The sequence below is a fragment of the Cyclospora cayetanensis genome, unplaced genomic scaffold, assembly GCF_002999335.1.
Source record: "Cyclospora cayetanensis isolate NF1_C8 unplaced genomic scaffold, CcayRef3 CcayRef3_contig_84, whole genome shotgun sequence".
Taxonomy (NCBI): domain Eukaryota; phylum Apicomplexa; class Conoidasida; order Eucoccidiorida; family Eimeriidae; genus Cyclospora; species Cyclospora cayetanensis.
The window spans coordinates 46938-59642 of record NW_020312757.1 but is presented as its reverse complement, the minus strand read 5'-3'; the positions used below and the strand labels follow the sequence as shown (position 1 = coordinate 59642).

Below are 12705 nucleotides of genomic sequence, written 5' to 3'. Positions count from 1 at the left end.
CGATGGTGGCCCCCCACAATGGGAAGGAAGGAAGCCGTAAAAGTATGTTTTTACGGTAGCCACCCGAACAACTTAGAGTCCTGTTTCTTTTGTTGATGCTGCTGTTGGGCATGTTGGGGGAAGTGCTGCAGCGGCTTCCCATCAGCCTCATTTTCCTCTTCTGTATCTAGGGGGATGGTGTCTCTCACTGCCTCTCGAATACTCTTAGCAAAGGAGAAGGAAGGGAAGGTCGCGGCGGGGGCCTCGATGGCGTCCCCTGTTTTGGGGTTCCTGGCTGTGCGAGGGCCTCTTCTGCGGGTACTGAATGTGCCCAGGCGAGAGACAAACACCTTCTTGCCCTTAGCGAGGTTCTCATTGATATACTCAGTCAGGAGACCCACAACGCGCTCTACCTGGGTCCGGGGTAGACCTGTCTCTGCACAAATTCGCTGCAGCAGCTCCTTCTTCGTAACAGTGATGGAGTCTCCAGACTGCAGCACAAGACATCCTGCCAGCAAGGGCCACGGATATGGCGCAACAAGTATGGGGGTGAAGGCCGCGAGGCTAGGGTGGTCAATAAGTAGTGTGGGGAGAACGCAAAAAGGCAAAGCATTACAGAAGCAAGACTGGCGATAGCTTGGGATTATGGGGTCAACAATAGAAGCAGCACTGCACACGCACAAGCAACGACGTCAAGGTGCCTAACCGCAGGTGGGGGGTGTTGCACAAGACAGCACTATAGGAACACGGCTACCTCACCTCCTCCTCTGCTACCTCTGGCGGATTCGCCGCTGCTGCTGCTGCCGGTGGGGAAACCGCATGAAGGGCTACGGGGGCCCCTGCAGCAGCTGCTCCAGAGAGGACTGAGGACTGGGTGGCACCCTGAGGCAACAACGGGGTAGAAGTGAGGGGGGATGTTAAAAGGGAGGGACGGAGGCCTCCCAAAGCGAAAGCTTCTACTGCTGGCTGCAGCAGCACCACCAGCGTTGCTGCTGCAGCAGCGAAAATAGGAACGCGTTGCTTGGAATGCATAGCTGAGGATTGGGTAGTGTGCACCAACGGCAGCACAAGCAGTAGCAGCAGAGGCAGGAAGACGTGGGAAAACTTGCAGCAAAGCAAAACTGCCAACAAAAGAAAGAGAACAAAGGAGGCAAGTAGATATTCAAAAGCCCAAGGGCCCCCCAGTACCAAGACAGCCACAGGGGGTTGGCGGCGGCGGCACCGGCGAGCAGCAGCAGCAGCACAAATGCCAGCAACACAGGCCTCAATAATCCATAAGAGTGAAGAGTTGCTGAATTTTAACTACAGCGAGTACGAAGACAAGGGTTCCAACAAGTTCTTTCACGCCCTTGCTGCGTCTAGCACTGGTTACGCTGGCAGCAGCAGGGACTCGTGCTGTTGGTAGGGGGCCCTTAGCGGGTTCTCTATCGTCCCGCGGAGGGGAGCTCCGGAAGCGCAGATACAGTCTCACTAAAAGTGCAAATCATTCAGAAGAGACTCATTTAACGAGTGCAGGTGATCTTGTCGAGCTGCAGCAGCAGCAGCAGCCACACTTGCGGCCGTGAGTTCGAGATCGCAACACGACCAACACAACGGGACGCCCGCAGTCGTATCCGTCGTCAAACGCGCATGCATAAATACAGCGGAGAAGTGCAGCTGCGAGGTCTTCGAACGTCTTCTTGGGGGATTGGAGGCCAGGCCTTCATTCCCTGCTCCGCGGCTGAAAACGCACATTAGCGCAACAGCAGCAACACCGTGGAAATACTGGCTCCAGCGGCAAGAACGACAGCAGCAAAACCGCTTCCACTGTTGACTGGGATCATAGAAGAAGCAGGAGCAGCAGCAGGGGGGCAGCAGCAGCTGCTTCTCATGCTTCTGCACCCCCTGCACGATGCTGAATCCAAGTTGGCTCGCCTCAGTGGTGTGGCCAGACTTGCACGTTTCTGCGACTATATCTGTTTTGGCAGTTTCATCCTTCTCTTCGGCGCTTGTCACTGGGACTGAGCAGGGTCCTCTGTACATCTGGCAACTGAGTAACAGTCAAAGGCAGCTCTGCAGCACCAGACGCAGCAGCTCTACGAGCAGCGAGGGTGACACCAGCAGCAGAGATAGCCCCCAGGATGACGATCTGGTGACGTCTGCTGCAGCAGCAGGGCTTGCTGCTGCTGCGGGGGGACAAGCAACAGGCAGCTCAGCCTCGGCTACAGCAGCTGCCTCAGTCGCACTCGGCGGTGGAGGCTGCGGATTGCCCCCACCCTCCCCTGTCTTGCTACCACACCTGGTGCTTCTCCCTGAGTGGGGTGCAGCAGCCGCAGTAACAGCAGTGTGTTTCGTCTCAGCCCCGCTTGCAGCACTGCAGTCCACAACCGACGAGCTGCTGGTGTCGCTGCACAAAGATTACAGGATTCGCCTTTGGTGCCTCTCAGAGGGGCGTTGTCTCCTAGCCAGGTGACCCCAATGCTGCAGCTTGGCTGTATATATGATTGGCCTTCTGTTCTAGCCAGTCACTTTCCTCAATATAGTTCTGCATTTACCCGTTCCCCCGGTCGCTGTCTCCCCTCCGACTCTGAGGCTCGTTGCTTGCTTCAGCCCAGAGTGCCCTTTGACGCCGGCTATGGCAACTCCAGCTGCAAAGAAAGCTCTGCACACCTTCACGAGGCCCCTCTGTTGTGTGAAATTCGCTGTAGACGACTGCCTTTCGAAGCGTCTCACGTTGAGACACTCGCAGACCCTCGATTCGTTCTTTCCACTGGTGAGCCCCAGCGTGTGTGCTTGTGTGTGGTGTCTCGCCGCCGTGTTTCCTCCGTTAGGTGAGGCAATTGTTTCCTGCCATTTTCCGTTCTCCCGTCCACTATCTACTGGGGGCAGTGGTGGTGGCTCAGACTTGCTTGCCCTGCGTCGCCATGTAGCGGGCTCAGGCAACACGGCTTTCAGGTGTGTAGTTTGGGGCTGAAGTATTTTAGGTTTGAGAAGTGGAGTTTTTTCGAGTTGCGCTCTGCTGCCGCAGGCGGTGGAAAAGCCTTCGTGTTGGATACCTGGTCTGCATTTGCTTCCGTCTGTGAGCTGCCCCTGCCAGGGGCCCCTCCGAGATTCCTTTCCAGCACGGATGGCTCGTCGTTGGAAGGCGAGGCTTACGAGGAGGCCTTGCCGGGGGGATCCGCGGGCGCGCGATGCTGTGGAATGTGTGGAAACTTCGTGGGGTCCTCCTTTAGACATCCTGCTGCTGAAGGGTACTATTGCGTCGCTGCACAGAGCCCCCCCTCGTGCGATGCAGGGGACTGGCTACGGAGACTCGGCGCAGCCTACGAAGGCCTCTTGGGGGCGAACTTAGGGGGCGTGGGGGGCGACTTGGCCGTCAATGCGCATCTCCGCAGGACCGCCTCGTCGAATCGGAGCAGCGTTGCAAAAGAAATGCCTACGATCCACGTGGCGCCCCCAACAACCCCACGCGGGAGGAGTGCGCAACAACACCAGCAACGGCAGCAGCAGACACCGCCTCGCGCGGAGGCTGTAGGCGTCAACGTGTCTACCACGTCTTCTTCATCTTCTATTTCGCACTCTGTGCTTCTGCAGCCCGCCGCATCACCGGCCACATCAGGAGTGGCAAACACACAACCTCCCGCTGCACCTGCTGTGCCTGTCCCTTTGTTGGGCTCTGTGTGCTGCGCCGTTCTTGCCCCTTGCGGCTGCCTCCGGCTCTGGGATATTCAGTAAGTTGCGTGGCTGCTAGTCGCGGCGACTGTCGCTCCCTAGTCGCCTGGCGTCTCTCCTGTTGCTTGAGGGGTGCTGCTCTGGCGATGCCGTCGTGCCTGGTGCCTGCTGCTTTTTGTCGCAGCACACCCCGCGAGCCAGGCTGCATCGCTCTCTCTCTGCCCTGTCCTGCAGCATCCGTTTCTATGCACTAACGCCTTTGCCCACCCGCTGTCTTTAGGGCTCTTCTCTGCTTGCTGCATGTGCTGCTATGCTGTGCTGCCTCAGGGAACCCCTCCGTGACTGGCGCAGGGCCCACCCCGTCGCGGGGGCCCCTGCCGTGCCGCTTTTAGGGGGCCCTGCCTTAAGGTCCCCCGAGGAGATGCTAGCCGTTGCAGCAGCGGCAACAAAAAGCCCCTTGCTCGAGCAGCTGTTGCAGCATAACAGTGTCAGCAGCAGTAGCAGCAACACGACCAACCCCGGCACGTCCAACGCCCCTCTGGTAGTGCCAGCGCTCTTTGAAACCATGAATACCCTTGACGGAGAAGATCTTCTCTGCTTCAACAGCCATGGCAGGCATCAGAATCCTCTGGCTGTCTCGGCCTCTTACCTGGTGCTGCGCACGAGCAGGAGGCTTCTTCTGTGGCAGCGTCGGAGTGGCGGAAGCTACGATCGCCACGCCGAGCTCTTTTGTCTTTCAGATGCGTTGCCTTGGAGTTCCCCAGGGATGCAGCAGCAGGCATTGCTGCAGCAGCAGGCGCTGCTGTTGCAGCAGGAGCAGTGCGGGGGCCCCCTCCAGTTGTATCCGGTAAGGACGTGCTCCAGCCAAGTTTGCTGCTGGCGCTGCGGGCAGTCGTGTTTGTCGGGTGGGCCTTTTGCCGAACGGCCGAACGGGGTCTGAAGAAAGTGTGTGTTTCTTAGAGATAGATGGGCAAGCGGATGATGTCTTTGCTGCTGCGGAGGCTGGCTTTTGCTGCAGGGGGAAGTGTGGTGGGGCATGCAGCTGCTCCCTCCGAACTCGAGTGAAATGTGGGCTTCGATAGCGGAAGAGGCCATGAGGAGCAGAGGCACCGAACAGGAAAGGGAAGAGGCGCAAGGAGACACGCAGCGGAAGAACGAACGGGAGATGCAACCGGTCCAGAGTCAGCTGCTGCTTACGCAGCCTGTGCTCTGGTCGTGGGGTCACCGAGTTTGTTCCTCGGCTGCCCTTGCCGCAGCAGAGTCTCTCCTCCTTACATACACTTCACGTGGCCGTATTTTTCTGTTCCCCCTAACTCTGCCTGACGCACAGAGGCACCACCAGATCCCCAAGCAGCATCATGGCCTCCACAGCGCGCGGCATGGGGGGATCGCCTTGGGATCGCTTCCCCTCCAGTTGCTGGCAACAGATGCCGCAGCAGCGACTCCCAGGCCTGTCTTCTTCCCGTTGCTGCCTAATCCAGCAGCAGCAGCAGCAGCATCCGGAGGCTCAGATGTGTGCTGCGCAGCAGGCCTTGGAGTGCTAGGCGTAACCGCTAGCCGGCCTGACCGCCTCACATTCGGCTGGTGGCTGCGGAGACGCCCCCCTGCGGAATCCCCGTCGGCAGTAGGGCACTGCTGGAACGAGGTGGGCGTCACTTTCTCCTTCAGCCTCAGCGACGTCTGGCGTATTCCGACAGCGCTTCGTGGAGTGCTGCAGCCCGCTACCAGCAAGGGTAACAGCTGCTGCGTCGGCGACAGCACTGCCACTCGGCGGCGGCAAGCCCCTCCCTTTTTCTCCTTTAACCCCTCGGCTGCCGTATGGGCTGGGAAGACGGCAGACATGAGCCACGCAAAGCTGCGGCTGATGTCGGAGCCTGCGGCCCTTTGGGGCTTTGTACGTGGGCATCAGCAATTGCTGCGATGGCCTTTTGCTGCCGGCAGCAGCAGTGGCAGCCGCAGCAACACCAGCACCCACTGCGTGAGCTGCTGCTTAGCGGAAAGTCAAGGAGGAGTCTACTTTATTTCCTCGTTCTCTGACGGTTCTGTCACTGCAGCGCACCTAAACGGGACAGACACCTCTCGACGCAGCAAGCCACAGCAGCCACAGCAGCACCCGCAGGAGGAGGAAGAAAGAGGCGCAGCTATTGGCAGGGGGTGCTTTAGCATTGGAGGGGGGACGCCTCTTCCTTGGCCTCCTCCTGAGCGCCCCCACCCCGCGATTTTTCTGTTGCCGACTCCAGCGGGGTGTATAGACAGCCGAATTTCTGCAGCAAGTGCGGTAGGAAGAGGGGCTCCTGGCTGCAGCGGGAAGAAGACAGTCGTAACGGCGCTGTGCAGTATCAGCAGTCTGCTCGTTGGCGGTCTTACAAACAGCGGGGACCTTCTTCTCTGGTGTCTGCCGACTTTCGCCCTTGCAGGATTTCTGCCACAGGTTCTGCCGTGTGCAGCCGCGGCTGCTCACAGGGTCCTCTCTGCTGCAGGGGGCAGCAGCAGAGCTTCTTACGACAGCTGGTGCTTCGCCGCAGCTTCCCTTTGCGGCACACTTGCCCTCATCGACTGTAGCAAACTGTTGACGCCTGCTGCAACAGCAGCCGCTCCCCCCCCCCCAGCAGCAGCAACAGGACTGTGCGCAGCTTCCCTCAACGGGGCCCGTACAGCAGCGGCTGCTGCCGCAGCAGCTGCTGCTGAAGCGGGGCAAGAACTTGTAGGATTTGTGGAGAGCCCGGTGTCCATACATCACAGAGCGGCGGCAGTGGGGGGCCCCCTGCCGCTGATCCTGCAACATGTGCCGCGACCAACAAACCCCAAGGGAGTTTTCCTGCTACAGAGACACCCAAAATGCAGCACCCGTGATGTCAAAAAGTTTGCAGCAGACCTCTTGTCCGATTTTTGCTGCTGCATCACCAGTAGCTGTCTATTCTTGTGGCGGATTCAGTCCGGCTTGCTGCTATCTGTGCTCCCACTAACGCAGCTGCCGGGCCTGCTGCAACAGGGGCTTCCGGGGGCCCCAGGGGGCCCTCCCAAGCATTTTCGCTTCTTCATCCAGAATCAAAACCTGTTCGCCTCTTCGCCGCACATGGAGTTAACCCGGTGGGGAGTGGCTCTGGGGCACTTGCAGCTACCCACGACCTCGTGCTGTTGCTGCTGCTGCTGCGAGAAAGAAACCTTGCAACAACAGCAGCAGCAGCTGGAGCAGCAACGGAGAGAAGAAGAGGAGGCCTCCTTCCGAAACCTCGGGTCGCACGTGTTTACACCCAAGCTAAGGGGAGACACAACAACTCCAACTGCTTTTCCGCTGCAGCACAGCAGCGAATGCAGTAGAACGAGGAGCACCAGCTGCAGCCGCGGTCCTGCTGGAGCGCCTTCGCTGCAGTGCAAAGTGTCTTCTTCGGTGAAGCAGGGGATGCCTTCCGGCGCTGCTCATGACCAATCTCCTAGGCTGTGGCAGCGGGTAGGAGGCCGGGGAGTACCACAAGCAGCAGCAGCACCATCAGATCGACCTGCAGAAGCGGACCCTCCCTGCGCTTCCTGCAGCTGTGGGGCAGCTCAGCACATCATCTACGCCAACTGTGGGGTTCTCATGCTCCCCTTAGAGTACTTGAACAGCACCAGGAACGGCAGCAGGGGCGGTCTGCCTCTCCAAGCAATGCTGCTGTCGGGTGTCTTTGCGCCTTTCGGTATCTCTGCAGCGACAGATGCAGCACTGCTGCAGCTCTTTCCTTTTTTGCGTCCTCCGCCGCTTCCGTTATACCCTGCAGTGCTCGGAGTGGAGATGGCTCTTGCAATTCCTCTTCCCTCTCTTGTGCTGAAGGCGATGGCCGCCGACTTGCTGCAGCAGCAGCAGCAAGCAGCAGTCGCAGCAGCTGCTGCTGCAACACAGGCTGCACGGCAGATCTTCCTGCAGCACGAGAAGTGCCTCCGTCCTGCGGTCCTCGACACCGAAGCAGTGTTGACAGCAGCAGCCGCGGCTGCTGCAGAAGCAGCAGTAGGGGCAACAGAAGGCCTTTTGCATTGCCACGGCGGATTTTTCGGAACCGCCAGTGAGGCGCTACCTGCTGCTGCTGCTGCAGCACTTGCTGCAAAAGCTGACGCGGGAGCCTCAGCGGTCCTGGAGGGAGCAGTGCGGTGTGCAGGAGATGCAGCACGTAGCCACCTGCTGCGACGGAGACGGCTTCCCTTCTTAAGGGGCAAGTGCCGCCGTATCAGCACCAGCAGCGTCAACGACCTCACGGAGACAGCTCTGCGGCTGCCCTCCCTCCGCAGCCTCAATTCCGCTGCCACCAAAGCATTGTCTTCCTTCCAACAAACCCCTCCCGTTGCCACGGCAACAGTTCCGGGAAGGACCGAAGGCTTGCATGAAGCTCTGGATCTTGCAGTGTCTTCTCTTGCCGCAACGGCTCGCTCTTCAGAGTGCCCGGCGGCTTGGGGTCTCTTGGGGACGTCTGGGCGCAAAAGTGCCTCCGTAGGAGCAGCAGCAACTGCTGCTGCAGACGCAGCTCTAAGCAAACGCGTGGCAGCTATATTTCGAAACCGGTGTCAGCAGCAGGTGCAGCCACAGCAGCGGATATGGATGCTGGAGCTGTCGGGATACAAGCTGCAGCAGGGCTCCGAAGCTTGGAGCTCTGAAGCTGACTCAACGCGCTCACCAGCACCAGCAGATGCAGCAGGAAGAGGGGTGGGGAGAGACACTGAGTTGCTCTCGGCTGCGGCACAGGACGACTTGGCAGCTGCAACGGCAGCAGGGGAAGCAGCAGTCGGTCTGTGTCGTGCGGTCCCTGTAGACACGGTGGTGTGGACGGTAACTCCTGCAGCAGCTGCGGCGACAGCAACGCTCCAGCAGCTGCAGCTGCATTCTGCTACAGCAGGAAGCGGTCCGCTGCTGCTGCAGCATTCTCCTGTGTTGGTTGCATCCCCCTTTTTGAAGGCTATGTGCCTTTCTTCCTTCTCCTTGCTGCTACGGTGTTGCTGGCTGCCAGTGCTCGGCCTGGAGGAAGAGGAGACAGAGGCCCTTGTTGCTGCCTTCGAGAATTCCCTTCTGCATGCCTTGAGGAGCCAGGAGGAGGACGTTGCCGCCGCAGCAGCTCAGCAGCAGCAAGGGGAGTGGGTTCTTCCTCCCATCAGCTTGATCGCTCTTGCGTATTGCTGCCTCCCGCAGGCAAACCAGGGGCAGCCCAATCCTGGTGCAATGCAGCTGCTGCAGCGTGCCGTCTGCTGCAGCAGCAACAGCAGCCTGCTGCTTCACATAGAAGCGGCGATGAGACTGCTCTGCTGTGCTGCGGCGTGGGGGATCGGGCCTGCTGCTGCTGCGGCAGCTGCCGCTGCAGCGGCTGCAGGAGAGCCTCACAAGGTGAGTGACGAGGCCAGAGTCGGGGGAGGAGGGCCTATAGCGGGTGCAGGAATGAGACAAGGGGGCGAAAGAGCAGTAGCGAAGCAGCGTTGGTCAGCAGTTTTCAGGAGACGCAGTTGTTGATATTTAATACGGGATTTGATGAGGAGGAGAGACCCCGAAAGGCAGCAGCCGGGATCGCGAAGGCTTCTTGTTGTCTCTGGCTGTCCTTCTGCCGTGTGCGTCTATTTTTCGCGGGTTGCCTCCAGACACGTGTATGTTCTTCTGTTACAGCACTCCACGTCGGTGGACGCCGCCCTTGTGCTGCTCGCAAATGCACTGTACCTGCGCCCAGACTTCTGCAGGAGTAAGTGGCTTCTCTTGGGGGATGGGGGGACAGGGAAGTCTTTAGGGGTGTCTCTGACGCTCCGCTTCGCCCGATCGACTTGTCGGAGGCCGCAAAACGTTCCACAAAAGGCCCCTTTTAGGTTTCAAGGAGAATTGGGGGGAGTGACACACTGCAGTGACACACGGCAGTGACACGCTGCAGTGATACACTGCAGTGATACACTGTGAAGCGTCACATTTTTGAAGCCGACACCAAGGCAGAAAGGCGGCGAGTGTGAGGACCGCTGAGGGCCACGTTTCCCCACGTTTTCTGTGCGCCTTGCCGGTGCGTCCCTGCTGCAGTTGGAAGCATTGATGTAGCCGCCGTGGTGACTCAGCACCTGGTGAGGATCGTCCTCCTTGAGTCTATGCCTTCCTCCGTTGAAACGAGGCCAACAGGAGCTGCAGACGCCTCCAGTGCTGCTGCTGCCGCTGGTAGGCCACAAGCTTTGGGTCGGCTCTCTCTTGCCGTGAAGCTGCTGACGAGGGGTCTCGGCATGCTGTGGAAGCCGCAGCATCTCAAGAGCAGAGGTGAGTCGTAATGTCTATGGCATCGGCCGCTGCTACCGCGCACTCTAGGAACAGTGCGTACCCGTTTTACGCCTTCTTCTTAGGCCTCGCTGCATCCCTTTCCCTTGTCGGAAAAGCAGTTCTCTGCCTGCCTCGCTTGTGTAGACTTAGCACAGCTCCTTCAGCCCTTCCCGTTGCCGCCATCTCCCCGTGCCGTCGGGCGTCTGCATTTGTGTCTCTGTCTGCCCGCTGCTGCTCTGTCTTCTACACATACGTGTGCTACCTCCATGCGGTAATAGCTTCTTAGAACTCGCGTGCCTGACGGCGCCCTTGGGTAGATACAGCAGGCTTCACGGCTCTCTGTGGCTGTTTGCTTTGTCGCCAGGAATCAATGCTCTGCTCGATGCGCATGTACGCCGAACGCAAGCGCAGCTTCTTGCCAAAGATGACAACAAACCCGTGAGGCTGCCCTCCCCCGGAACCTCTAGGCTCCACAAACCCTTATGGGATGTTCTTACGTCTGCGTCTAGGCTTATTGCGTGCCGCATGTATAGCAAGGCTTTTCAATGAATACTTGATAAATGCATAACGCACTCCATTTACGGGTCCCCGCCAACGATATCCGAAACTCGCGGCCAGCCCGTACGGTGTACCTGACAACTGCTGCCTGCCTTTTCCTTTGATGCAAAACGTCCTCCTTTTGCCTCATGTGTGCATGTGATCGTCCTCACGGGAGAGGAGAAGGAACACTATACGGGTCTTTGTTCCTCTCATTCTTTTACCCATACTTCAATTGTGTTTCGTGTCTCTCTGAGATATACAGTATGAAAAGCGCAATCTTAAACGCAAATTACATGCAGCGATAGCTGCACCCTTTCTTAGCGGCGTCGGAAGGCTAAGCATTTTGAATCGTGCCCTTTTCGTAGGCCATGGGATTGCTTCTTTGCGCCGCTGATACGTCTTCGTGTGCGCTCCTGTGCTTTCACGTTCTTCATGCTTCTTCTGCCGCAGGGAGCCGTACAGTACTATCAGTTGCTGCTGGCCGTCTTCCCTATGTCTCAAAGACCTGCAGAAACGCCAGACGCAGCAGCATTTACTGCTTCCGTTACTGCTCTGCTTCGTCGGCTTGTGCGCATTGACCTCCCTGGAGCAACAAGGGCCCTCTCCAAGGCGGCACGGTGCGGCTGATTTTCATGTTGTTGCCTCTGCTGGTGTCGCTTTCACAATACTAGATGCTGTCGCCAGTGGTCCTAACTTCTGCGACTTTCTCTCGAGATGCCGCTTGCTGCGCCGTCTTCTAAGCAAACGCCTCTTGCGCATGGCGTTTGCTAGCTGACACCGCTGCTGTGCAGCTGCTTCGGGTGCCCCTAATGCTCTCTGTCTCGGCCCTCCGTTGTTTTCTTTTCTTGCACCGCCTCTTACAGCCATCGGAATTTTCACCTAAGTGACGGTGCGGTGAATGAACGGGGCAATATACAAGTGAATTGAAGCGTGTCTTTTCTGCCTCTCACCGGAACTTTTCCCCTATGTGTGTACACCGATGGACGCACTTGCTCTGTGTGCAAGACCCTCTGCACTTCTGTGCGTCCGCCTCCACTTTTTTGGCAGGTTGGAGGAGACAGGCGGTCAGCAGGCTGCCCCAGCTTTGCTCTTCCTTGTGGACTGCTTCACGCGGTGAGCAGCGGGAGGCAGCACGTAGCTAGAGCTGGAGGGGGAGAGACAGTGTCGAGACGCGCGACTCGAAGACGTACAATAGATAACCGCCAAAGGAAAGAGGGGGACAAGGCCAGATGACCAGGCAGAAGTTGCAGGGATGCCTGAAGACAGCGGAATCTTTCACTGTTTTATTCAGGTTTTTTTCATCCAGCTGAAGTGTTTGCTGCCCTCCTGATGTTTCTGGAGGTAGTGTCTCTTGTCCTATTCTCAGGTATCCTTCTTCGGGCGCGCATTCACTGTGTCTGTTGGTAGACGTCCTGCTGCGCTTTCTAGATCCCTGCACGGGGTCTCTACGCCGTCGCTGCCTTCGCGCGGCCACATGTCTTCTCTTCGCCCTTGTCTCCTCCTTCCCCATATGTTCCTTCAACCAGACCACTCAAAGGCGCGTCTTACGATTCAAATCTTTCATTCAAGTTTTTCAATAACTCGCGCTGCTCGAGTCGCTTCCTGGTTTCTGCAATGCAACATTATATGGGAGGCTTCAAGGGAACGCATTTGGGGCCTCATGCGTAGATGTGTAAGCTGCGTGTGTAGGCGTTGGCGCAGGTTGGCTGTGGGGACGGAGGAGGGGGTTGTTGTGGCATATGACCTTCGAACAGCCACCAAAATGCGCATCTTCGAGGGGCACCAAGGCAGGCCAAAACACCAGTCCCTACATCCAAATGTCGCCTGGCGCTTTACGCCGTTACCCAGCTGTTTTTATGCTTTTGCCCTAAGTGCTTTATGGTCGAGGGGGTCTTGGCCTTCGTGGACTGTTCGCCTGTCGCAAATTCGCCTTGTGTGTCTCCTTTTCTGCTGCTCCTGCCTGTTTGCTACTCTGTCGGCTCGCAGTCTCTCAGCATCGTTATCCATATGTATATGCGTGTGTACGATTTGATGTGTGCTGCTCTCCGCTGTTTGGCGTGCTTGCTGTAATCCGTGCCTTATCTTCTCTGGACTCGTGCCCTTGCCCTCTTTTTCTTCTGCGTATTTGAATTTTAGGGCCTGTGTCAGCCTTAGGATTCAGCGAGGATGGCCACTGGATTGCCTCTTACTCCGCTGCTGAGTCAGCAGTCAGACTCTGGCATGTACGCGCTCATTGTTGTTGTTCGCACCCTTTTAAAGATTTCTGCTCCTCGCGTTGACACCGGTACTAT

The 12705-nt window shown here is 58.0% G+C and overlaps 1 protein-coding gene across 1 annotated transcript; it reads left to right on the top strand.

Moving 5' to 3' along the window:
• Positions 1 to 3390: 3390 nt before the first annotated feature.
• LOC113146968 (ice-structuring glycoprotein-like) lies at positions 3391 to 11531 on the top strand. The gene is made up of 12 exons (XM_026335883.1): positions 3391 to 3689; positions 3958 to 4028; positions 5268 to 6223; positions 6373 to 6442; positions 6677 to 6776; positions 7326 to 7473; positions 7535 to 8977; positions 9251 to 9323; positions 9647 to 9838; positions 9958 to 10046; positions 10865 to 11031; positions 11462 to 11531. The coding sequence occupies exons 1-12, from the start codon at positions 3391 to 3393 to the stop codon at positions 11529 to 11531; spliced, it is 3678 nt and encodes a 1225-aa protein (XP_026191668.1).
• The last annotated feature ends 1174 nt before the right edge of the window (positions 11532 to 12705 follow it).

Coding starts and splice junctions, on each gene's coding strand:
- LOC113146968 (XM_026335883.1), top strand. CDS start 3,391: ATGCCTACGATCCACGTGGCGCCCCCAACAACCCCACGCGGGAGGAGT. Junction 8,978..9,250: donor CTGCAGGAGAGCCTCACAAG/GTGAGTGACGAG, acceptor CTTCTGTTACAG/CACTCCACGTCGGTGGACGC. Junction 10,047..10,864: donor CAGCTCCTTCAGCCCTTCCC/GTTGCCGCCATC, acceptor CTTCTGCCGCAG/GGAGCCGTACAGTACTATCA.